Source organism: Opisthorchis viverrini (genome assembly GCF_000715545.1).
Source record: "Opisthorchis viverrini unplaced genomic scaffold opera_v5_223, whole genome shotgun sequence".
NCBI lineage: Eukaryota > Metazoa > Platyhelminthes > Trematoda > Opisthorchiida > Opisthorchiidae > Opisthorchis > Opisthorchis viverrini.
Window position 1 is genome coordinate 779445 of NW_008751880.1, and position 27533 is coordinate 806977.

General features: G+C 42.5%; 3 protein-coding genes across 3 annotated transcripts in view; 1 reads left to right on the forward strand and 2 right to left on the reverse strand.

Annotated features, from left to right (window-relative positions):
* T265_08531 (hypothetical protein) overlaps positions 1 to 12618 on the reverse strand; it is a gene marked incomplete at both ends in the record, with an annotated part of 47654 nt that extends 35036 nt beyond the window's left edge. Inside the window, one exon of the mRNA XM_009174360.1 lies at positions 12303 to 12618. Coding sequence (XP_009172624.1) covers positions 12303 to 12618 — 316 coding nt within the window. The remainder of the gene's footprint in view (positions 1 to 12302) is intronic.
* Positions 12619 to 15132: 2514 nt separating this feature from the next.
* T265_08534 (hypothetical protein) overlaps positions 15133 to 27533 on the reverse strand; it is a gene marked incomplete at both ends in the record, with an annotated part of 53482 nt that continues 41081 nt past the window's right edge. Inside the window, 2 exons of the mRNA XM_009174363.1 lie at positions 15133 to 15341; positions 15515 to 15809. Coding sequence (XP_009172627.1) covers positions 15133 to 15341; positions 15515 to 15809 — 504 coding nt within the window. The remainder of the gene's footprint in view (positions 15342 to 15514; positions 15810 to 27533) is intronic.
* Positions 25220 to 25927, forward strand: T265_08533 (hypothetical protein; the record flags this gene model as incomplete). The annotated part of the gene is made up of 3 exons (XM_009174362.1): positions 25220 to 25353; positions 25449 to 25674; positions 25762 to 25927. The coding sequence occupies 3 exons, from the start codon at positions 25247 to 25249 to the stop codon at positions 25876 to 25878; spliced, it is 450 nt and encodes a 149-aa protein (XP_009172626.1).

Consider the following 27533-nt stretch of genomic DNA (forward strand, 5'->3'; position numbering starts at 1 on the left):
GATACATACAACTTATAGATTGTGTAGATTTAGTGCCCAGTGCGTCACTGTTCTATAGACGCTTGCCAGTTTCGGACTGAATGCATAACTAAATATTCTGGCACTGACTTTTGTACTGCTGCATTAGTTAAATTATCCCCCGTTCCGGGAGACCCAGTCGACATTTTCGTGCACTGCCATCTGTAAGTTGTGGCTGTGCACCATGCGAAACCCAGTTTATTCAATGAGAGTTTCTCAACCTGCCCATATTGAACTGAGCTTCGCATTGTGCGTTCAATTAGTCAGCATCGCCTTCCTTTGTTTGAACTGCATAGCGAAGTTACATCGGCTGGAAATGTAGTCAGTTGTCAGTGGTGCTCACCGATGCATCTTTTTTCTGGTAGCTTATTTCTGACAGCATTGTTAGTAGTGTACGTTTAATGGTAAGATCGGGGACTGGTGGTGATACTCAACATTGCTGATGCTATTAGTTATATTAGTGATGTTCACATTTTGTTTAAAAAGCTAGTCGTGTGGACTGATGGATCCGCTTTCCTGGAAAATCTGACTTTTAGGTGAATCAACCATCGTTTGCTAAATAGTTGCAATAACTGGACGGTGGTTACTCTGGATAGGTCGTCTGTGCACTTTAAACTGGATTTCCACACAACTGGAAATTTTACGTAACATGTTTAAAGGAGCGTGGGTTCTGGTTGACACGGTTTCCCTGACTGTGGGCTGATTTGCATATACTGGACTGTGTTTGACCAATATTCCGGTCTATAAGCGAACCACGAGTACCAAGCCCTACATAAATACGTATTCATTAAAATTGTGAAGACTTGAAAAGCTCTACGCAGTGCTATCGTGTGACATTCTCAAAGTGCGTACAAATTCATAGCAGCACATCCCGTTTTTTTCAGTGGGAACAGATGGAAATCTCGTGACACAAAATCGAAGTTTCGGTTTCTGACTAGTGATCCACATTGGAGTACCATCCAGCAAAATTGTTTATTCAGCAGACGGCAAGTTTGTCCGCTAGTACTGGTATTCAAAGCTTGGGTGTTTGAAAAATGGTAGCTCTTCAAAGTAACAGGCGAATCACCTCGGATTCTGCAACACCCTGTTTCTTGCGGAGTCCCTTAGAAATTCATACCCAAGAAACCTATCGAAAAAGCTTCATTTCGGCGGCACTGGTCAGACTAGATACAATCGCCTTTTCGTAATGTGAGGTCGTATCACTGCCTGCTTTGTGTTGGGGTTGGGCATGCTACACTCGTAAACGGACGATCCAGTTGGGATTCATACGACTCTCCAGTTGGGACCAAATCTTAAAAAATGTGTGTAGTTCACGTATTCACCGAACTGGTTTGAATTATTCCCTTTCACCATCACCTTTGACAGCCAATTAGATAAAACAGAATTCTACTCAGCGTCTCACTGCAGCACATTAGTCCAAAATTTCACATTCTTTTTAACTATAATGAGAGGAAAATACTCCGCCATATTCGGCTCTGCAGTTTTGATAGTAGACTACAAATTCTTATCAGCTGATTTCATTTAAAACCAGCTTGAAATTTTAAGACGAGATCTAAGATTTTGTTTTAAATCCATGCTCATGCTCTAACAAACGCTGTGGCGGCAGATTTACAGTTTTTTTAGTGATCGAGGTGAACAATTTCAACACATCCACGTGCATGTAGTTTAAATGACGCAGAAGCAACTGAATGTCAGTTAGACGAACCGTCTCGTCTCAAGATGGACCAAAAAATGGAGAGTGACCCTACTAATGGATAGAACAAATTAGCTTGCCTTAGAAACGTCCTTGTGGGAAAAGAGTACAAATCCGTACAGGTGTCCAAATGTCTACACTAGCAGGTGTATACAGAACATAGAGAGTAGGCGCTGAAAGAAAATCGCTTGTACAGACTGAAAACCGATATCCGTCAACGCACTTTTGTAGAGCACCAGCAAAATGACCTTCATTGTCATTGTAAGTGAGCCTTTGTAGCTTAGTTTGTGCACGTTTCACAACCCGATCAAAGTTGTTTTCGACATGTTTGTGTTGTCACAGTAACTGCGCTCACACAGAGATAGGGTAGATGGCTTCAATGTACACATAAACTGTTACGTTTTTAAACTGACCCGTTGAAGCTAGGTACCACCCACTACGTGCCGTTCAGTGAAAATTCCACAATTGCCAAATTTAATAACTGTTCTCAGGTTCACCTACGTTTCGATAAGTCATTGAGCTCTGTGTAACGTAGGAGAATGTATGATCTCTGTCGTTGCTGTCAGACGACAAGCAATTTAGACACAACGTAGTGTGTGCGTGCTCAGTACCAAATAAAATTCATATAAGTAACTATGGATGTTCGCAACACAAATACAGACTGCACAATCCGGTCAGCACATTTACGATGTTCTATTCAAGGCAATCAAAGCAGTGCTCAGTGTTGTCCTCTGGCCTTGGGGAAAACCACTATTTGCTGAAGATTTGGGGAAGCCGAGCACAACCTTTTACTTTGGGTAGTAGATGTGATTGCTTAATTTCAAGTTCAGATTAGTGCTTACTACCGAAGCCATAGTCCGAAAGTTTGTTTCAGTCTAAAAACAGGACACAACCAGTTCTATAACTTCGATGCCATGGTCAATATTTCCCCCTTTCAACAACGATCAAGCCGAATTGATCAGTCAAAAAATGGCCGTTTTGAGGTGGGGGTGAATAACATGCAAAACGACGTTATCGTATTGGAGAAAGAGTAGTTAAAGGTATGATGGTCAGAGGGAATCAGTATTGGAAATTAAAAAAACCCTCAGCAAGTGAATGTATTTTTACTAGTCTTAGTCACTTGAATTCTGCATTTCAAAGGACCTTTAGAGCGTGTTCCTTGGCCACGATGTAAAACCGCACACTGGAAATAAACAGAACGCACGCCTTTCATTTTTTTTTCATTCAAAATAGTGCGGGAGCTTCATGCACCGATTACTTTCCGACCGCGAGTGTGAATTCCGACTTAAAGAATAACGGGAGAGCTAGTTAGAAATCTTCCGTCACCACATCTAATCACGAAAGTGGGCACATAGCTGTGTGCAATCTATTGCTCAAGTAGAACAGAAGATTGCTGAAAACTCGAGGAATGCATTTACTTGGTGAACCCAAAGAACAGCGAGACTGGGGGCGAGGTGTTGAAGAGTTTACAGCAAACTTAATGTAAGATCTAGGTGGCTTCGGATCTCACAGAACGATTGGGGTTATTAGATTGTACGCGGTTCGTAGCCAGTAGTCAACAGGAGCAGGCAGACGTGGGCAGCAGATGATGTATTGAGGACTGACAGGAACTGGTTAATCAATAATGACGCAATCAGCAGGAGCGGGAAGTAGTCGCTGGCGGAGCAGGGATTTGATTGGGGACAGTCTGCTGTGTCAGTTGGCCGTATAGAGAGATAACGTCACAGAAATCAGTACGTTTGGGATGTGGGGGACTGTCTTTCGTTCGGCGGTGCGACGCGGCAGCTGAGAAGATTGTGCGGTTTCGTCAGTTTAAAACACACCTCGCCAAAGGCTGTCTGGCGGGTGCGGTTCATGGGTAACACAAAATAATAAGCCCCTCTGGGCTTCAGTCTACTGTAGTGGATGGTTCGTTAGCCTATCGCCCGGGAACTCTTGGTTCTATACCCAGTCGGTCCAACTTGCCGTCGGAGTGGACTCTCGAAAATAGGTACAATCGAGACGAACTTGCGAGCAATGACGGTGGGAAACAAAATATGGGCAAAAATTACTGAGGCATAAGCAGACCTTACGTAGGAACGAAACAGGGAGAAAACGAACAGTTTTCACCGACCTCATGAGTAGTGTTCATTCAATAAACTATATATCGATACCTCGATCACAGTACCAACTGAAACATGAGGCATATCCAATTGCAGAATATCATAAACGAGAGACTCCGCTGGGTCCCGCGGTGCACCATTTAGGTGTGCAAATGATTGTATTTCCAGCAGTTGAAATTTATCCCAAATCAGATATGCGGAACACTTGGAAGAAAGCATATACTACCCAGTGAAGTGCATTTCAACGAATTCCACAGCCGTATTGCAAATGGATAGGGTTTTGCTTGGTAGTATCTTCAAAGGTGTATATCGTGTTTAAAAGCCAACTCCTACTTTGCAGGTCACCAGTGGACTCAGCACAAGTGTTCTAGTGGTGTCCATTGCGAATAAACTGGACCTAGATTATTATTGGAGGAACGATAACGGTGAAAAAATAGCATTCATGGGGTAAGTACGTGAACTTTGGTCACAAGAGCATTATTTCAGTGGTTACTTCAACTAAAGTTTCCGGAATTTCGCTTAGAAACCCATGCGACTACATTTCACTTTTGATATGTATGAATAAAAACTGTAGCTTTCGTTTTCGAAAGCTAATCGGTAGATTTATTGCTGGGCAACGTTTCGCTTTTGACACAAAAGCTTCGTCAGGCCAAGTGACTAGGTTACGAGGTTGGTCAAGATTTAAGGCGAAAGGAGAACCAATCAGCTAAGTCAAGCTAAATCTCTGTTGGGTGTCGGCCGAGGGATTTTAGTGTGTTAGAGTGGTTGAACAAGTGTTGGGTCGGTGAGGAAACCTACATGTGTTTGGGTCCAGCCTAGGTTCTTGTTCCTCTGGTTCGGTTCATTTGATGGTTCCTCTTGAACTTCGTTTGAACTTTCTGTCAGTCTGTGTGGGTGAGCTAGTGCTAAGGAAGTTGTGTAAGAGGGATGCTGTGACCTTTGGTCGGTTGGGGCTTCCACCCCCATCCCCCGTTTTTCTAATGATCCTAAGTGGATTGACAACCACAGCGTCACGTGTCAACTCCGTTTATCTGAGACCGCTTTCCATACGCTCGCTAGCCCCACACCCTCGATTCTGTTCACGCTGTGATGCTTAGTAATTTCCACCGCCTCGGCTATCAGCCGCTGTAGTGTGAATCGCAGTCCCCGTCTTAAAACTTCCACATTCTCCAGATCCATTTTATGTCCTGTGTCCAAGGCATGTACCGCCATCGCTGAGTCTTTGACCAGCGTTTGGTATTATTCTGCATTCCCTGGTGGTTTGTTAATCCTTCTTTTATGCTCACCAATTCTGGTGTGCAATTCCCTGGCAGTTTGCTAACTCAATCGTTGCAGTTAATTTTGTAAACACAGTCCCTAGTCCTTTCAGCTGGTGGGGGATCTTTCAATTGCACCAAAACTGAGCGTAGCGTTTTTCCCTTCTGAAAAGCTGCTCGAGTGTTGGCTAAGTTAAACAGTCTTCGAATAATCTCCGATATTCCTGCTTTATATGGAATGACTGCTGTGCCAATCCATTCCTTACTGGGTCTAGATACTTTAGCCAATATCTTTCTTAGTTGACTCTTGATCAAACTCACTGTAGTTTGTGCTTACCCGTTCATTGTTCAGGGTAACAACCAACGGAGTTTTGGGGTTATAAATGTTTGATTTGGTGTGCAATAGTTTATTCTTCAAAGTCTCAAGACCAAAAGATTGCGACTTGGTCCGTCAAGAGACCACCTATATATTAGATGAGAGGCCTGAAGTACGACGCTTCAGGCCTTGAAACTTACGTCAATGAGTAGCAACGTGTGTGTGTGAAACCTTCAAAAGTCGCATGGAACGAGAGAAATGTTGAACATCAATTGGAGTGAGCAATGCAGTGCCTGAAACAGCCATATACTTGCATGCGACACCAACCTGAACTCCTTGCATGCTGTTTGTGGTCCCCCACCTATGTGCAAACGAACCCGATCCGAATGCCAGATGCTCACCCACCTGGCTTTAAAAGCTCTGGATATAGGCTATTCTTGTAGCCGAAACGTTGGGAGTGAGCGCCATGTCCACAACACTGTGCTATGATGTAGTGAATGACTAATTTTGAGGGCGAAACCCTCACCTATTCGAGACAATGTTAAGTTTGAATCGTAAATACACTCCAAATGTCTTGAGGATGCGTAGTTTCATGGAGAGGATCGCTGCTCACAATGAAAGAAACTATAACGAAGCAGTTACCAGTCGAGAAGACTTCAGTAGTGCGCGGTGTCTTCTGGGTACTGCGTGGTTGAAAGGTATGTCCAGATTAAAAGTAGAAGTTGTTAATTCGTTCGATAAGCTGGACAATGTGGTTGCAAGCATTTCATCACCAGTCGAGTTGCGCAATAGCAAGTTGAGAGTACATTCGGGGTGAAGTAATTCACACAAGGAGTAAGTTTCCTGTCTGTAATTCTTCACTTGAGGAGTCAGACTAAAAATGACCTCGTGATGTGGATCTGTTGCTAAAGTGTGAGTGGTACTATGTCCCGTCAAAGTGCGAATCAGTCACAACGCTGATAAATCATTCGTGTCCGAACGGTTTAGCCTTCATCTACCAGCTAGGAGGTCGACAGTTGGAATCCCCCATAGACTCCTGAGGGTAGCACCACTGATGATTTCCAATGAACGCTTTTCGTCGCTCCATCACAAGTTTACTCCACATGCAAGACGAAATTGCCGTGTAATTTACAAAGCCTCTTCATGGTGCTAAAAGATCAGAAAACCCTTAATTTCACCCATGTCAGGCTACATGGCGGTTCAAGAATGACCCGAGCACTAACTGATGGCCAAACAGACTTATTTCCATTAAAGTTTCATCAGTACTAGCATAGCAGAGGAACCGGTATCTTGTGCCTAAGTGACCGCATATCCTAAAGCGATCAATTCACCATTCTCCAATAGGCATCTTCGCATTTTAAAGCGCTAGGTAAGTTGAGAATGGTTTAAAATAGAACGACAATTTTTTGAAAGGTAGCCAGCAAAGCGATGGAGGACAGTAAAGCCAAAATGTAGGTTTGAATTGTCTAACTCGATATTATCTGGAAACTAAGTTGCTGATCGAGGCTGTCCAGAAAAAGACAGTGTTGAGAGCTGAGTATGCAAAAATTACTCTATGTATATAATGCTGCAAAAAGTGTTCCAGACGTAAACTATTTAAGAAGACAGTGAGTGAATTCGGACAATCTTCCGTTTGCCCGCATTCATGGTCGCTGTTTCTCAAGAGGAATTATCATATCGGCCCACTGCTTGCATTTTGGTTCATCAAGAGCGCTCACTCTATCACGGCAATGTCTTCTGTCTGTCTGTCGGCCAACTTACGGACGACCACGCTTGATGCAATAGGCATTTCGGCTTTATTGTAGGATATAAACCGAGCTGATGAACTACAGGAACCTGCCGGGAGCGGTTTATTGAATTTGTTTTATTTTATTTAAGTGGTGAAAGTGCACACATTTTCCCACTCGACTAGAAATATTTTCAGTATATACTGAGCGAATGGTATATGGCTGCGACTATTTTGGCAATGTGGACCGAAACTGCTTATCAGCCTGAAGGAAGACCGTGATCTGATACGTTGCCTTATACATGATGAGGAAGCAAAGCAAATGCACTCCGGGTCAGGTTATTTCAAACATCCTTGAGGCTAATATGACACATTTCATTACTGATCTGTATCCACAGCAGCAATCCGTAGACAAAACTTAAATTTTGAGTATCCTTCAATAAGCTGTAGAATTCTGATTTATATGCAAGTGGCAGTCTATCATACACTGATATTTATTTTCAAATGTCATTTCCATACACTGTCAGTCAGACAACGGTTGAGGACTTTCAACAAAATATTTCTTATTTGTCCAAGTCGTCTCATGCATCAGTTTCAACCGTATCCGTACTCAGCCTTGCTGCTCAAAGCCGCTTTAGGAAATTCACCATCTGTCCCTCGGCAGAAGCAATAGCCATTCATGGGATGGTTTATGTAAACAGCAGTATAACCATTATGCATATAGCTAAACGACATTTGGATTTTGCCAACTAATTTGGCCCAAAATGGCCCATCGACTGGCTATTTTGGCGCCAAGACAGTTCATAGCGGCTCTGAATATCACCGGGTCAGTTCTTTGCGGACCGACTCAAACTGTCCGCTGTTAGGTAATTTGCTGTGAATTTGGCAGTGACAAAAATTCTAGAAGACGGTGCAACGATAACGTTTCTTTGACGCCACCTTCTGCTGTTTACCTCGGGTCATTAAAGAAGTGCCAATGTATCCTTCTGATCATTAAAAACACATTCATCCAAGTTGTGAGTGGGTACTGAAAATAGGCTAAAGAGGGTTGTTTCTTGCGCTTTGTTTTGCAAAGAAATATACTTGGTTTGTAGAAACTCCAACACCATAGGCGTTGCTACAATTCTAAGTGTCAGATAATAGAAAGAACTCGTCATACTACATTACTCCTGATGTTCACACCACAGAATGTGGCCACCAGCTACAAGTGACCAGCCGAAAGCGTAAGAATGTCATTAACCTTCAGGGATGAAACTGACCAATATAACCCACCTGGATTAGAGCTTCTGATAGGTCTACACTGCTACTTTATGCGGCCATTGACAATATTCCAAGACATAACGATGAGGCTGCCTTGTTGTGCCCGATTTCCCCAATCCTGGTGAATGCAATTTACTGCTTTTTGGTCATCCGGCTGCACTCGTAATCAGACCTTGATTCCAGAATTTAAAAGAATATTCTGCTTACCTGAATTGGAAACACTTGAAGAATGGGCCCAACAATAATGTAGAGCCATCCAAGGGTGCTATTTTGTCCGGAAGGATTTCAACTAAAGTTTCCGGATTTTCACCTAGAAGCCCATGCGACCACATTTCACTTTTGATGTGTATGAACAGAAACTTTAGCTTGCGCTTACCAATTAATTGTTCAGAGTAACAACCAACTGAGTTTTGGGGTTATAGAAGTTTTGTTCGATGTGCAATAGTTTATTCTGCAAAGTCTAAAGGCCAAAAAAGACTGCAACTTGGTCAAGAGACTTGGTCAGAAGACTACCTTTAGATTAGATAAGAGGGCTTCAGACTTACGTCAATGAGTAACAACGTGTGTGAGAAGCCTTCAAAAATCGCATGGAGCGAGAGAAATGTTGAACATCAATTGGAGTGAGCAATGCAGTGCCTTCAAACATTCCCATACTCGACCTCTTGACCTCATCTTGACCCGGACGACCTGTCGGCAAGTGCAAGCGACGGAGCTATATCAAAATCTGTCTTCTGAAAAATATCCACATTGATGGATTGCAGATGGAGTATTACAGATAGCGGAAGTACTCTTTTCCAGACTGCTTGTTTTGGTCTTGACTGACAGCTCAATACCGTAATTCTTTTGCTGCTTCAAAGATCATCAATTTATTGCCTTTTTTACAGACATCGACGTGCTCGATCGTGATTGTTCCTCCGATGATGTCCAGACTTTGCTTCCTAAATTATCAGGTGGACTGACTCCATAAACAACCGTCTACCTTCGAAGTAGAAGTTTCGCAGTGACAACACCACATGAATTGATTAGGATCGCATCGTTATGAGGGCTGACATAGGACTTCTGAATGAATCGGACAACTTTATTCACCTTGACCGCCATAACATATTTGGAGGCGCACTAAAAGTACGAGGCCATTTGGTCCGTTCATTGAATAAAGCTGTGGGTTAATGGTTCGTGAACAACTAGCTTAACCGACAACTGCTGTAAGATGAGTGAGGCAGGCTGACATACCGTGAAATGCTTCCACTTCAATCAGCTGCTTGCGCCTTACCAGGTAAAAAATGTACGAAACGCTTCGGGCTAACCTTTTTAATTAAAGAGTGGAGATTATACACACCATGTGCAGAATATATGTATCAGAGGCATAGGAGGGGCTTATACATGGTGTTCCAGTGTAACACTCCAGTCTAGGCGGTTCAACGTTTATTATGTCCGAAATATTTCAAGTATACTATTTAAACTTTCCGTGGGACAAGAGATTTTGTTTGGGGGATCTCCGGCAAAACAATGTATTGAGAGAGCACTACTGTGGATTCTAAGTTTTTACATATTTTGATCGAAAAGAGCCTGCTAGATTGTATGCGAATCGGTTTATTTACGCGTAGGTTTTTCAAGTCTACGGATTTAACCATGCCCTCAATTTCGATGGCATACTGCTGTTGGAGAAAGCGCAATGCTCGCTGGTGTTTGTAAGTCCCAGTGAGTCAGCTGCATTTGGAACTAAGTTTTTGTATAACGGTCTGGAAAAAACTAGAAATGTTTATATAGGAAACTACCCACAAGGCTGCTAAAAACTCTTAGACAGCCCATGACCGCGTAAAGTGCGGACTGAGAGACTGGCAGATCCGGAAGTTGGACGAACTTATCAAAATCGTCTTTTAGAGTCTCTTCATAAGTCTCCATTATCAGACGCGAACTCATATTGGTACAAGATTGCCACGAGAGACTCAGCTGAATCTCTCGTTTATGATATTCTACAACTGAATGTGCTGCACACAGGTCGCCGCATGATTCAGTTGGCACGATATTCGAGATTTCGCATTATATCTCCATAAAGTAAACTACTCTATCCAATTTAGTTTCAAGTAGAACATAAGGTTGATGGAAACTCGGGGACTGCGCCTACCTGATGAGCCCCAAGAAAGGCGAAACCGGTCGTGGGCTGTCGAAGAGTTTTCAGCAACCTTGAGAGTAGTTTCCTTCATGAAAATATACTGCGATATCTTGAATATCGTGCCGACTGAAACCTAAGGCGGTCTGTGTGAAGCACATTCAGTTGTAGAATATCAAGCGAAAGACCCAGTTGAGTCTCTCATGGAAGCCAAGTTGAATTGCAAATGAGTGTATTTCTAGAAATGTTCATTGTCCATTTACTTGGTTGTGTCATTGATGACCTCGAGTGTTCAACGGGACATAGCATGCCAGTTAACGACTTTTTTGATGCGAGTAGGGATGAAAACATGTCAATAACTCCGAATTTAAACTTGCGAAATGATGAGATAAGTACTGTGGACCAGTTACTTAGGTTGTCGCGCTTTGATTAGACAGAAGAGTGAGATATTCGGATAATAAAACCCGTGTTAGCAGGAGACTCAGATGAATATCAGTTTTAATGATCTTCAATTAAAGGTGCTACTTCCATCAAGGTGAGAACAAAGAAATCTCATTTGACCAAAATAATGCATTTTTAAATTCTGACTCACATCTGATGCCCAAAAATTACCGAATCCACACAGCTTGGGTAGTAGCGATAAAAAAATACTGTTTTCTTGACTATTTTGTTGTCAAGTGGGTGAAACCAGCGTGTTTAGCGAATTGCACAGAAATTCCCATTACACACCCCATTTTGGGGTTCTTCATCCAACAAAACAACTGGTTAAACTTTTCCACAGTTTACTGGCAGTGATCCATACGCCCGCTTCTAGTGGACTAGCTACTATGAATGAGGTAACGATCCAGTCAGATGAGGGTAGGTTTGTGTTGTGTCGAAGCAGTTGACAAATCGATACCTGCGTACGAGCAAGCACATGAATTCCGGAGGAAAGATGTATCGAATACCATTATATTTAGGCGAAAAGAAAACCAACATAAGTCTCCTCGATATCCTCAGTCTCCCCTCCAACCTAATATACTTTCATGCTCCTTTAAGTTTATTATATCCTCGTTGGAAATATATCAGTCGGACACGTTAGATCACCGGAATGGAGAAGACAAACGACTTCGAGGAATTTATACTGCAAAATAGTGGATCGTTTCGTGGTATTTAATTCAACTGAACCAGAATAGAAAAAGAGCTAACAGTAAAATAGGATGTCAGTGAGAGACTGAAATGTAGAAACAAGGTTTTTATTATACAAGACAAATCGTTAGTAAAGTAGATTTGCTCGTTTTGAGGTAGTCCTACTGACATCTCCCCTTTGAAGTGCTCGATCGTAGGGCTGCTGCTGAGGGTTGAGTTGCATTGGTATGACGGGCCTTCGTATTCAATCGGTCCATCTTCTGGGTGTGCAACTTTTGGAAATTGCCGGTTCATTCATCGGCTCTGGAGCTTTTGCCTTTTGAGCTAACTCAAATGTGTCGAGGAGAATCAACAGTGGAAGAACAGGGTCGAGGATAGCTGCCGCTGGACGTTAAGAAGCGCGCTGCTGATTGGCTTGACGGACCCAGATAGAGGAGCCTACATATACCTCACAGACAACTCTTCCGCCACGGCGCACACCTATGCCTTATGTCCACTTTTCCGCGCCAACACGATAGTCTTTCGCTAGCACAGATCGGCCGGGTATAAATATGTTATTTACAGCACCATGATGTAGTTTGAACTGAACTCCCATATTTATGTTTCTACCGGTTGGCGAATGTGGTGTTGGACGGATGACGTCAACGGTTCAGCGGGTCTTCCGGTTCATAAGTACCTCCGCCGGGGACTTACTATGTGGAACGTTAACATTTGGTGTCGCCCTGTAACTCAGCAGAAATGTCTCGATGATTTCCCGTGTGGTCCTCTCACCTTTGAGTTTTAGTAGTGCGCGTTTGAAAGTTTCCAGAAATCTTTCCACCTGGCCATTCGATTGTGAATGGAACGGTGGTGATCGCACGTGTTGTATGCTATTTTCTCGACATAAATCGTAAAGTTTGGAAGAGGTGAATGCACTACCGTTGTCAGAAACAATGACATTTGGAACTCCAAATTGGCTGGACACATGTCGTAGTTTTGAAATGGTAGCACAAGCAGTAATACTTTTCATGTTAAACACTTCTGGCCATTTGCTATAAGCATCTACTATAATGAGGTTTCGTTGGCCGTTGATTGGTCCCGCAAAGTCAATATGAAGCCATGACCATGGACTTTCTGGGACTGACCATGAATATACCTTTGTTTTCCGGGGGGATTTTGCAGATAGTTGGCATTTTGAGCACTTGCGTACAGGTTCTTCTAACTGCTTATCTATGCTCGGCCAGTAGACATAACTACGTGTTAGCGCCTTCATGCGGTTAATACCGGGATGTCAAAAATGAAATTGTTTAAGAACTTCGCTCTGTAATTCCGGGGCACAATTACTCGTCCCGTGAAGAGAAAGCAACCAACAACCTCGGAAAGTGAGGATCGACGTTGGTAGAATGGTTGAAGTTGTTTATTGGAACATAATGCGGGCCAGTGTGTGGAGTGAAAATGGAGTACATTTTGAAGTAACGGATCACAGGAGTGGCGTCGCGAACCATGGCAGAAGTAACTGGGAGTGCACGGATTGTAGTAGCAAGCGCCGCGTTGACTTCTGGTTCCACTGTTATTACATCAACAAAAGCGTCCTCGGATTGAGAATCCATGAGTTTTGATCATGCATCAGCTTGGCCAATAGCATCAGTAGACCGGTACTTGATGGAGAAGTCGTAGCCCAAAAGCATTGTAGCCCAACGTTGGAAACGGTTGGCTGCGTAAACAGGGATGCCTTTCTTAGATTCGAAGACGGCGAGAAGGAACTTATGTTCAGCAATGAGCGTAAAATGACGTCCATAAAGCATTTGTGGAACTTCCTGGTGGCGAAGATTATTGCTAAAGCTTCTTTTTCAATTTGACCATAATTGCGCCCGGTAACTCTTAGGGATCTAGTTGCGTGGGCAATTGTTTTTTCGTTTCCGTCGAAGAAAATGTGGAAGATGACATCTCCAATACCGTAGTTGGATGCGTCTGAAACAACAGTAATGTCGATGGCTGGATTCTAATGTGGGAATAGCGGATCAGAGCTGAGAAATGACTTTACTTTGTCAAAAGCGGACTGGCACTGATGTGACCGGTTCCAAGGTACATCCTTTTTTAAAAGATGATTTAGTGGTTCACGGACACGATGCATGTCTGACAAAAATGAACTGTAGTGGCTTACTAACCCGAGAAAGGAGCGAAAGGTTGCTGAATTTGTCAGTGCTGACATTTTTTGTATGGCAGAAATATTTTCTGGGTCTGGATGGCGACCATGTTCGTCAAAATTAAATCCAAGGTATTTGATGGAAGTGAGGAAACATGCAAATTTCTCTGCACGTAGATGAAAACGATATTGTTGAATTTGTTCGAGTACACAATGTAAACGATGCAGAAATTCTTCTTGACTAGAACTTGTAAGAGCGATGTCATCCAAATAAGCAGCAACTCCTGATAACCCGTTTAGCATGGCATCCATGGTTTGTTGAAATAGTGCTGCTGCAGATTTTACCCCCAAATGGCAGACGGTTAAATTGTCCGAAGTTCTTTGGAGTCATCATAACTTCTGTTTGAAGGTAAGCATCAGCGAGATCCAGCTTTGCGAAACATCTTCCACCAGTGAGTTTGGTGAACAAGTCTTCTGGTACCGGTAATGGATATTGGTGAGAGTCTAACATGGCGTTTAATACAGTGGAATAATCAGCACATATGCGCACCTTGGCATTTGCTTTTTTGATGACAACAATGGGAGCTTCCCATGATGAATAGTTTATTGGCTGGATAACTCCGGATTGGTGGAGACGAAAAAGTTCATTCTCCATACTTACAAGAATGGCAAATGGTACGGGACGCTTCTGTCTGAAAATTGGTGTGGAGTCAGGTTGGAGTTTGAGGCTTGCCTTGGTTTTGGTACAGCATCCAAGGCCACTTTGGACGACATCGTTGAATTTTGTCTCCAGTGTGTTAGTAAAGTGTTCTGCAATGTCTGAGGAGGATGAAAATTTCAGAGTACTGCACACAGATGATAACGGTGCACTGAAAAGGTCAAGTTTCTTAATCCAATCAGGTCCAAGAATGTTCAAATTAGGACAGTCAGTGAGATAACAAGTTTCTGGGAACTGTAGATTGTTGAATAATACATTACAGGCTAACTTGCCAGTCAGAAGTAGGGTACCGCCAGATGCACTTTGGGCCGATGATTCGTGAATGACACAACAGGTTTTTCTATCAACTCCCAATTGGAACGTGAGATCAACGTAATATCTGAAGCTGTGTCGGGCTGCAGACGGATTGGAACTTCGTTGATGGAAACTGTAAGGTATTTCCTGCGGGACTCAAATTCAACTTGGAATGTTGCAAACACATATCTGGACTGCGGACGTTTCTTGTACGACTGCTTTTTGACTGTGTTGCTGATTGGACTGTCAAAGCTCTTTTGGTTTTTGGGTGCGGTGGATTTTTGAGTGTGGCAGAAACCTTCATTGTGGCCCCACCGATGAAACTTCTGGTACTGGTGCTTCTTGAATGGACAGAAACGTGCATAATTCCACTCGCCACAAGACCATCACGATGTTGGCGGTTTTTTCCCATGTGTAACAGTGGTTCGTTTCAGTGCCATGACACCACTGGGATTAGTAAGTCGTGACGTCTGCTGTACCATTGCGGTATCGTGTTTAAGATTACGCAAAAGTTGGCATTCGGTAGTGAGTACTTTCGCGGCAATATCCTTCTCGTGCTCAAGCTTGGAAAGCGAATATCTGATTCCTGCGGAGACTGAAGACCAGCAACGAAAATTAGACACTGGAACTGATACTCTGTAAGTGACTGCAATTGAAATATTTCACAATGGCGGTTGACAACACCAGCAAAAGTGACGTAATCGTCGGCATCGCGCTTGACCAATTTGAGACAATTATATCGGACAGTAAAAAGTGAATGTTGCTCACCGAAAATTTCACGGAGTTGTTTCACTGTTTGTGCAAAGTATGGATCCTTTGGATGGTTGAGAAGAATAAAGTTCGTGAACCGATCGTGCTTGAGGGTTCCAAGTTTCCGGACCAAGAGACGGGATTTCCACGCATCGTCTTTATCGGTGAAATAATTTTGAAAAGTATCTTCCCAGCGACTGTGCGATGAATCAAATGTGAGACCAAATGCTGGCTTGTAGAGGAATGCGATAACAGTTGCTGCGATAGAATCCGCAAAGGATAATAAAGTACCAATCTGAGATGGAGCCGATGTCTGATGACTGATAACTTGAGTAAGAGACTGAATAAGTCGCAACTGCGATTGTTCGAGCTGCGCTTGTTGCTGTTGAAGGATTGCTTTCAAATCCTCAGCTGAAACTGACGTTTATGTTCGCGTTGGGTTCCCGTCGCCAGCATTATATCCTCCTTGATAATATATCAGCCAGACACGTTAGATCACCGGAATGGAGAAGACAAACGACTTCGAGGAAGTTATACTGCAAACAAGTGGACCGTTCCGTGGTATGGAATTCAACTAAACCAGAATGGAAAAAGAGCTAACAGTCCAATAGGATGTCAGTGAAGACTGAAATGTAGAAACAATGCTTCAGTATACAAGGGAAGTCGTTACTTAAATGGATTTATCCGTTCGAAGGTAGTCCTACTAACACGTTTGCTGAACAGAGGTTCGCAAACCACGTGTTTTACGGAAGACAGAAAAGGTTGCTGTATTTCTTTCCACATAGTGCGAATTTCATATGTGACTCAATACCTACAAAAAACGGGTTCCACGGTTTCCTTGTGGTGGCAAAGAACATCACTGATACGGCGTGCATCCTTCCTGTACGATCTCCCAGTGGATCCTAATTATGTTAGATAATCACCCCCACACTCATTGACGCCATACATACAAGCATTTAAAAGCTGGCATCATGGTTGTCCAGCTTATCTGACATGCCCATCTGACATCATTAGTTGCTTGTCAGTTTAAAAAACGTTAATTACTAATTCCCTTATAATATGACGCGAATATTTGGGGAAAGAATTCCTAACGGCTTTAGTCGCTCCTAGGAAGTTAAAAATCTCCTTTCCTCTTCATTGTCTGAATGAAACTGCTTCTGCTGTACCTATCCTCATATCAAGTTGCGCGGTTTTTGGAGTCAGGATTGTTCAGTCTACTGATGTTTTGTGCGCAAATGAGTGCTCATCGGAAAAAAGGGTGGCAATATCAGACGTAACGGGAGCGATGCGCACCAGGAGGAATACCGCAACTAATCTCTGGCTGAATAACAACAGCCTGAACCTACGAGCTAAGATTGTGCACCACTGCCGATGCATAGACTTCACGGGTTTCCACGAAACGTTGTTAACAAGAAATAAGGCTCCAAGTGTGGATTCATGAAGCAGATATTTTTGTTGGAAAGTCCTCAGAAAATTGACGTGGACCCCAAAAAATTTCTACTTTCCGGTGACAGAGAAATCATCAATTCTGAATTTTTAAAATCCTAATGTTAATGAGATTAAAGATGATTTAGGGTTTGATAAGACGTACAAGTTAAGTTGCTAATGTCTGATCTCCATTTTCATTCAGTATTCTCGGTAAATCAGTGTTATTTTTCTTAGCCACAATCCTCATCACCTTGTTCACTTTTCTGGTTACTGACGCCTTCCTGGATGGCTCCTCAGGTACTACACGGTGAGTATGTCTTTCGGCAGTTTACTGACAAACCCAAGCGTGCAGATATTGCGTTTTAACTTTACAGCCGATAAACTGTTCCATCTTGGATCCGTCTGTCCTTGACGTAGCTCACGATAAGTCGGTGGGTTAACTTTTTCACACGAAATATAGTCTACGTGAATTGACATTGATCAATTCACTGAGCGCACTGTTCATTTTACGGCAGCGCAGCAAACAGAATTATTAAAACGACATGTGATTTGAGGGATTTGTGTCCTGATCAGCGTCCGCCTGGACGATTCCGACAAATAAGTAGCTGAATACGTTTCAGCCAGTATTGATGGGTGGGAACTACATTCAGGATAGGCGGCTCATGAAAATAAAAGTAAGCCATTGGCGGAAACTGAGAATACATTTGTGTCCTGGAACTAGTGACGACCTTAGATACAGATATCACAAGAGCACTACAGGAGAATGGCAGTGTCGTTGCTGACTTCCACGCACTAGATTGCGCAAACAGCCTTGTGCTCAGAGGCTGAGAAAACCCGAGGTGTTAGTTAACGCTAGTTTGAACTTCGAGGTACATGCCAGTACTGGAAGAATTCGATCGACCCAGTGGTTCTCTGCTCTATGGATACGGTTATTCCTCTGTGGTGATGCACATCTAAAGTGCAAGAGATGCGATATAAGAGCTGAGTGCCCGGAGCCAAAATTTTTGGGGCCGTTGGATAACGGAGCAACGCTGTTACGGGGTTCAGTTTTTCCTTCATTGAGTTGACAAAGGATTCTTCAACACAATAAGCAGGTTGATCTGGCGACATCAAATGAAAGAGATGGCGGAAAACACAGTATAAGTCATGGCCTAAGATAGCAGGATTCGGTGTCGCTTTGCTCAATGGGCTTTGCTTCGTTTCCGAAATAAGCGTAGATTCACCTTTTGAAATGATTTGTGAAAAGATTTTATTTCTTTCGAAGTTTAGTCATTCTCCTTAAGTTTTGGAGTGAGATGTCACCTGGTGTTTTGAACTGAAGGCTAGTGAAGGCCAATGAGTCATACTCGTTTTCGCAGCCCCGATCTCAGTAAATTTGTCCCGGGATAGGCTTGGAATCATTATTGTAGTAGACAACAAACTTTAATTATACCGATGTTAGGCCACATCAGCAAACCGCATCTTACCTAAAAACTCTCCACTACAATATATTTGCATCCGCCTTGTTCATCGTGTGGTGGCACATAGGCTAGAATAGATTGGCACGGGAGACTACCCTAGACATTCGTCTAACCTTAAAAGGTTTATTGTCCTTCCTTTGATATAGGACAAAAGGCTGGCCCACTTATCAAAATAACTGTCTGTTCTATACAAGGTCAAGTAGGCTTAGCACGGAAGACTGACTTCTTTCTGTCGGACAGACTAAATGGGTAGATAAACATAAGGATATTTCTAATTCAAGTGGATCCCTATGTAGGGAGTACTCCAAAAGCCTTGGCAAACGATACAAATAACAGCGCATAAGATAGAGCCTAAACGAAAAGAAGCGTACTAAGAGAGATGCTGTTATTTCAGTTTTGGATAAACTGGAGTGAATTTTAAAGAATTACATAATATTACCATTAGTCTGCAGCTGTGACCAAAATATTTACTCGTCTCGCTCCCAGTGTAAATATTTTGGAAACACCCAAGTTGAACTATGTGCAGCAATGTTAAACTGATGTGTGGTGAACGAACATTAGTTGACGATCTGCCTTGGATGTTTTGAACTTGACAACATGCAGCTTCCGGTAGCTTACCGTCGATGTGTTTAATCGTGATTTAGTAGTAGAATATTCTAAATATCATGATAGTTCGGATTTCGAAAATAATAAAAACAATGACGTTAGCATATCAGTCTTATTCTACTTTACCTCCATGCATATGGACTTATTTATTTCAAAGACCTCTATCCAATTCATGTGAGATCATAACTGCTCCCAAACGTACCTAGCTTAGTGACTATGACAGGAACATAAAGCATGCGACCGGTTTCTCCCTTAATGGTGCTCATTAGATAGGCGAAGTCTTTGAGTTTTTGTCAACCTTATGTTCTACTTGAACCCAAATTGGACTGTTTTCGAGGATTACCCTTATTTGCGAATCGATTTGGTTTTCGTTGGAGACCCAATTGAGGCTCTCGTTTATGATATTCTTCAACTCACTGTGCTGCACAAAGGCCCCCTCATGCTTCAGTTGGTACGATATTTAAGATATCACAGTATATTTCCATAAAAGACACTACTCACAAGGTTGCTGAAAATTCTTCGAAAGTCATCCATCGGTTTCGTCCTTCTTGGAGCTCATCATGTAGATGCGGTTTCCGAGCATCCATCAACTTTTTATTCTACTTGAACGCAGATTGCACGAAATTAGCAAAATACACTCAGCAGCACTTCAGCAACCTTACGAGTAATGAATTACGTCTATACATGTATCGCGATATCTCTAATATAGTGCCAACTGAAATATAAGACGGTTTGGTCCAGCACATTGCGCTGCTTAAAAACATCATACACAAGCGTTTCAGCCGGGTTCTAGATAACTCTGTCGTCAAAACCTAATTGGTAGGAATGCATTTCGCTAGTATGAAGCCTGCATACCCACCAACTGGTAATTGTTTTCCACAGTATTTCAAAAGATTAACCGCTCGGTATTCAGTGAGACTCCTAAAGCATCTAGTGGCACAAAATATCATGTGATTTATTAGAAATCTAACGAATGAACACGAAGCAATTTTGAATAATTTCATACGAAGACTTCCCCTACCCGCCTTTCTCTAAATAGGTCAGTTTATGTAGTCAGATGTGCATGATTTAAAAACAAATCCAGTTTTCAAGGTATGGCTGCAGAATGTGATTACTACTCCTATATTCCCGGGAGCTCGAAAGATTTCCTGTAGCATATTAATCAACCGATAAGTGGCTGCTCTGCCGTTTTTGTTAACACAAAAGACGAATTCGTTTTACACAATACCAAAATCCTAATTAAGACTCAGTTCGCTAAATTGAATTCGCATGTGCATGAGATTATCGTAGTCTTTTCTGGAGCTGGTACATTTGTCAGCAAATAAACGATTCAGTTCATCACAGGTGTTTGTCTAAAAACAAACCTTTTCCGAGGTGATTTCCTTATGCCCACTATCCGACATTTTCACCCCAAAGCGGCATAATTCGCCTGGTAATAATGGCCACTCATATTGAGTCACTAATTAGTTGTAGTCTCGTGACCTCCGCAGGCTGAATAGAATTTTGTAAGCGAATATTTCATGCCTCTGGTCTGAAATCATGACATATCCCAAAAGGTTTCCTTTTTTGGAGGAGTAAATAAGTCATGTAAGGAGTATCCACCTAAATGAGCGTGCAAAGTGACGCATTCGACCCGATATCTCACAAACCATTGTGTCCATGATTTGCCTCTTAGATTATTCGCTTGAAACTAATTGGCTCCCTGTTTGCTGGATATAAAATTCGCCATTTCAACTGTTCTGTCTGTTTTGAATGAGAATTTTATTGGCAAATTTGAAAGGCAGCTTGATGTGAGCTTCCTATAGATAGACCAGCATACCGGTTGTTGTCTTAAACGCAGTTTTGTACACCGGGGTGCATATTGAATGTTTACATACGGGTTTTTGTTCATTTTGGGTCCTCAAATTTGTGGACCAATGTCCAAAATAAATGAGCCCGCGACCCATAATCGGCCACAAAAGGTCCTATTGTGTCATCATTGTGAGTGAATGGAATCATCCTTTTCGAGCCAACAAATGGACTTTTTCTAACCTACTTCGGAGAGAAATTGAATTTATGCACGTGCATAACACAGATAGTGACACCGAAACTGAGCAATATTAAAACAATGCCTCAGTTCGACCAACGTAAGTGGAACATGAAGTTGTATTCACATATTTTAGACTACTGTTGTGTCCTTTGTGTTGATCTCTTCCTTCGTTCTAATTTGAGATTTCTGGTGATGATGATGATGATGGTGATTATGCTAATGATGATAACATGTTGAGTGAATGAGCCTTATAACAACAACAACCTTCATATTCTATTGGTTTATTTTTAAAAGAAATTGGGTCACGTTAGCTTATCTACTTTGCAAGCGAACAAAAGTAGCAACATCCGAACTGCAACTCAGTCTCGCTGCTTCCGCACTCACAATATTCTCGATTTGGATTTTGGATTCACGCATTCCGGAAGAGATGTAACAAATTAATGTATGCCTGTAAATGTCTGTTTGTGTGTGTCTCTTTCATATTCCTGTCGCTGCTGAGTCTTCGGCTGGCGATCGACATTTATCTGCGCTTCTTGAAGGTATATCTAGTTTTCTCTTGTGCTTTTCGATTCTGATGATTTTGGATTACTTCGCACCTCGGTTCACTGAGCCGAACATGTTCGTAGCGCCTTCCTTCTGAGAAACGCCAGCTCACTTATATCCGACCAGCGCTGGAAACAATGAATGGCCCTTCTCATCTTTTAAATCCTGTCCCGGCAATCAGTTCAACACCTGAATCCGTACACATGTCGTGGACTTTGAGCCGGTAACACGTCGAAAGTCATTTGTCGCGTGTTGTCCGGCCTCACCATTCGCACACCTTTCCAGATGGACAAGATAATAAACAGACGAATAACTCGCATTAAATACCTAACCAAACCAGCAGAGAAAACCAATTGTGTTTACGCGATTCACTGCAAGACAGCGTCTACATCCGACAATACGGTAGACAGCAGAGGGCTCAAGTCAACAAACGTAAACTGCACTCGTGCACCGCTTCGAGAAACCCAGTTGTGCTAAACAAATTAGGGTGGGACTAAGCATTTGCATTCCTAGACCGTCGGATCCATATTGACGGTGCGTACAGCTTCAGACAGAACGTGAATGCATGGTGATATTTTATCGAATCCATAACTGTCAACATGACCAATTCCTGCGACAATCGGTTCAACAATGCTGGGGCATCCAGACGAATCACTTGGCTGTAAAAATTTTTAGATGAGGAGTTCCTCAAAGCAACTCGGGTTGGTGATTTGGCCACTTTTATAATTCCTTTGATAATAATGGGCTTAAAGGACTACCCGGTAGAAGAAAATTTCCTTTGTTTCCTCTTAGGGACGAAGTTTATGAATCTGAAAAGGGAAATTTTCTTAGTTTGCATGCAAATCTTTTAGTTGAGTAGTTTGGAAGATCAGAGCAAGCTATTTAATTTTGCTTATTAATGACCTTCTGGTGTTTATTGTGTACAAACTGCTAAGGAATCGCACGCTAGAATTGTTGAGCATAAAAAGGAGGATAAACAAACCACCAAGGAATACGGATGAATACCGAACGCCGGTCAAAGACCAAACGATTGCATTGAATGCCTTAGACACGGGACATGGAATAGATCTGGAGAATGTGTAGGTTTTAGGACGGTGACTGCGATTCACATCATAGCGGCTGATAGCCGAGTCGGTGGAAATTTACAGGCATCATAGCTTGAGCAGAATCGAGGGTGTGGAACTGGCGAGTATATGGAAAGTAGCCATAGATAAGCTAGATAAGATAGATAAGCCATAGATAAGATAGATAAGATAGAGTTGACCCGTGACTATGGTTGTCAGTGCGCATGGAATAATTCGCTCATCCACATGGACGGACGGAAAGCGCAAACGAAGTTAAAAGTGGATCATCACGTGAACCGGACCAGAAGGACCAGACCCCAGGCTGGACCCATCGGCCTAACACTTGGTCACCCACCCTACCACGCAAAGTCCCTCGACCGAAACCTAACAGAGATTCAGCATGACTTAGCTGATTGGTTCTACTTCCGCATCAAGTCTTGACCAACCTCGTAACCTAGTCACTTGCCCTGACGAAGCTTTTGTGTCAAAAGCGAAAATTTGCCCAGCAATAAATCAACTGATTGTTTACCAAACCTCTCTGAAACGATGACTACACAATGGGCCTCAAACATTTTCCAATTTATCGAGAATGAATGAACCACTTGAGCAAATCGATGTTTTAGGAAAATATCGTTGCCCTGCCTCTAGATGTGCATCAGCTCCAGAGAGGGATGACTGACCAAAAACTACCGTTTTCACTCAAAGTGCCTATTCTAGTCTATTATTCCTTTAAGATGCTTCCTTCATCCTTTAACTTGCACGATGCAGTTGCATTGTCCACAAACACGTTTGAGGTCATGATATAATTGACCTCTTTAATTAAAGATTCCCGATATCACACAGAAAATTCTGTTTATTGGTAATCAAGTTACTCCAGAAACACAGGCAAACCAGATTTCGTCGGAAACACCAGGTGTTACAGGGCCGCAGTGGACCCTTCAGTAGAGGTCTTCCCCTCAAATGGACGACTTTGCACTCGTCCTGCGAAATTTAGTGGTGAATCTGAGGGTAACACATCAGTGGAGATCAGCCAATTTTCAGGAAAAACAAGCAGTGCCTGCGTTCATCTACAAGTAGTTGTGGTAATGGTGTTTGTTTCCAAATCCAACTGGCAAGTTTCGTTGCATGGGTTAATTTCGGTACGCAGTATTTTCAGTGACCAATGAATAAGACAACGGACTTTGTCATATAGATTACTGTCCCCAGAGATTGTGTATTCTAGTGAATCCTGAAACACGTGATGGGGCTCAAACTCAGAATTGGTGTGTATAGCTTGTTTTCAAGTCAACGACTGGAACACCTCAAGGTACCATGAGGTCAGTCGACGGTCGAAACTTTAGGCGTTTGGCGCATAATTCAGTTGCAATGAACCATGTCCCTTGAGGATTATGACACGAGAAATGAGGCCTCTCTCTCCATTTGAGTTACAATGAAGACGGAACGGTTCGGAACAGCTGAGAATGTCATTAGACTGTTCTACCAATTAAGGACTGTTTAGTTTGATCAATGAATGAGCTACGGTATTGCCAGAACTCGTTTGAGCCGCAGGCAAGATCCAGCACTTGGAGGTGGATGTACAGATAATATAGCTCTCACATTCTAGGTAAACGACATGAACCACACATGGTTTGTGTAACAGGAAAACGATGCTCGCAACAGTCGGCTCCTCGAATCCAAAATACGGAAGATTGACTTTCGTCGCGATAGTCACTGATGGTAAATATGGTTGTTGTTACTTCAAGGGCATCTTTATGGGGCATCAAAGATACGGAGAAATTAGACTTGTTTTTCTGAAAGTGAATTTGTGACCACCAAGGTTACTAACAGGAGTGGGACTGCCGAGGTTCTGACGATCGAACGTAGGGTCCACTAGCATTTACAAGTTAAAGGTGAGAGCTAGTGTCCTTATTAATGGATTATATCATATTATGAGGGTCATAGTGAAAGGTTTGGTTAATCAAACTTGTTTTTTTCATTGTATATCAAACGTATTCCTCATGCAATGGACAAGCAAAATTCGAAGATAAGCCGGCTGTTCCCACGCAATGTGGCACTGATTTTCTCATTCAGTCAATGCGATTTTTCGAGGAAGAACAGTTGCGTCTGGTGACTTTGAGTGTTAACCGGCCCCTGAGGCAAAGTTATATTAAAGCCGCATTGACCCATGTAACTGTAAACCCCTCATAGCCTTATACACAACACCCTACGTGAATTTGTTTGTGAGAATCCTGAGACCTATGTTTGGCTATCTTCTGGGGACTTTTGAGGCAGTTACATTTTGGAAGTGCACAGTTTGTACATACGACGGCGACCGACTGCTGAAATTTTAATGCGATCCAGGTAAAAATTTGATGCGATCATAAAAATAAAGGGTCCGGTTCGTGAATCTGTTTTTTTAATGCGTCGAATTGTCCACTTGACTGATTTTTTAAAAGCAAGTGCGTCAGATAAATGTTTCTGGTTGACTAAGGCCACCTCGATCGTCCGCGCTGATTGGTCAAGTTCTATGTAACGCTATTGGCCATTACCAACTTCGTCGTCTTGGTGCATCAGAAAGAGTATAAATGAAAAATATTCGTGTCGCAGGATCTCCGTCGAAGGGCAGTTGAGAACTAACTCAATGGCGCCGTTGACACAATCACAGATTGCTGGCATCCATAAGGAGCTTTTACCAATTCTTTCCAATGATGAAGCGAAAACCAGCTTTGGAGTGGGTGCTTACAAGGCGTAAGTGACATTTTTGCATGAAGAACTTATGTATTGTGTTTAATCCGTTCTTCTATGCAATCTACTTCAATTTATTCTCATTTACCGTTACATAGCTTTCTCGGAGCGCACCCCGAATACATCCAATATTTCAGCAAACTTAATGGGCTAACAATAGATAATGTGTTTGAATCTGAAGGAATCAAGTACTACGGACGAACGTTGGTGGATGAAATCGTAAAAATGCTCACTGCTGGAGCCGATGACGAAAAACTCAAGCAAGTGCTCCACGATAGTGGGAAAGCTCACACAGCAAGGAATATTGACAATGCCACATTTATGGTGAGTAAGCTTTTCATGTTCCTCAAACGAGTATCTGAAATGAGATTGGCTCGGGGACTATATGGCCCATTTCCTATTTTCGCGCAGAGCGGTCTTCCGGTCTTCGTCGACTACTTCAATAAGTCTCTCACAGTCCCGGAGAACCAAACTGCAATGGAAGCTTTCCTGAATCACGTGTTTCCAAATATTTCAAAGGACCTTTAGAACCTGTGCCTTGGCCACGATGTAGAACCGCACACTGGAAATAAACAGAACGCATGCCTTTCATTTTTTTTTCATTCAAAATGGTGCGGGAGCTTCACACACCGATTACTTTCCGACCGCGAGTGTGAATTCCGAAAGTCTGTCATCGTGGAGCACGTCAGGTAGGTAGGTGTAGTCTCATTTGCCCTAAAGAATAACGGGAGAGCTAGTTAGAAATCTTCCGTTACCACATCTAATCACGAAAGTGGGCACATAGCTGTGTACAATCTATTGCTCAAGTAGAACAGAAAACTGCTGAAAACTCGAGGACTGCATCTACTTGATGAACCCATAAAACAGCGAAACTGGGGGCGAGGTGTTGAAGAGTTTACAGAAAACTTAATATTGCGCTTTCATCAGGAAGAAAGTACTGCGATTTAGTTACACCCAGCTGAAATACAATGAGAATTTCCGAAAACCGATCAAATATTTCTTCGAAAAACATGAGTAACTTAGGCAACATAATAACATAAGCTGATCTGTTCAATTTTTTATGCAAACCTGCAAAATTCGGCTCCCCAAGGATCAGTCGCCACTCTTGGAGACCATTGCAGGTTCCCCATCAAGGAGAATGAAAAATCGAGAATCAAAAGAGATATCGAGGATTGAGACAAACTGTCACCCTACTAGCCGATGAATGGTCTTATCTTTGGCAGTATTTGGTTTTCTGCACGCATCTGAAGGAACACCCGTTTCTAAAACATGTTTTTTGAATCAGTCTCAATGAGAAAGTGGTCTGTTCGATATAACTCACTTCTTAAGGGGAGCAACTGTCAACCCTTTTCGACACTGACTTTGTGAGAATAATAACTGCCTGGGTGGGATCATGGTCTCAAATAGGAACTATCAGTTAACTCATAGAAGCGAAACCTAGGTGAACGATTATTGTTGGTCTTGGGCGTGCTGATATCTGACAACCTTGACTTATATCCACAACAGATTGATTTTTCAATATTGTTCGATACCAGCTCGACAGAAGGGAATCCACCGAATTATAGCTTGATGCACATTCACAACTATCTGTTTTATTACGTCATCCTTTCATTTTCAGTCTGATTCAGGGCTCGAAAAAGTAGCAACTGACGAACAGCTTTTAAGTACATTTGAAATATACCTACAACTAAGACGACTATCTGCAGGAACAAAAATACCACCGTCCAAACCTACGGAAGCCGACTTGTTCGCCTCATGTCTAAGTGTCTATAATCTTTTCTGAAGGATCACTGCGTCGAAACGGACTTGTTGTAGCAATCCCATGGCTTGTGGCGAAATCGTGACAGGCTACTAGTACATGTGAAAAGTTCACCGTTTCGAAGACTTGAACAAAAGTGCGTGGATACTACTCTCAGCGACCGTGTGATTTGATGACCAACAATGTCGTGTTCCAGTAACGTACGCAAATATAGTTCCATGAATCGAATTCCATTATTATCCATCCACTGTAAACAGCATACCGTCTACAGTTACGAGACGAACCAAGTCCTCCCAGAGTGGACATGATGATAACGTTTCTACTTCTTACGGCATGCATTCTGCGTATATTTATCACTATTTCCCGCTTTTAGCACAATGAATATATGTAAAAACGATAAATTCTTTCAGGTTGACTACCAGTG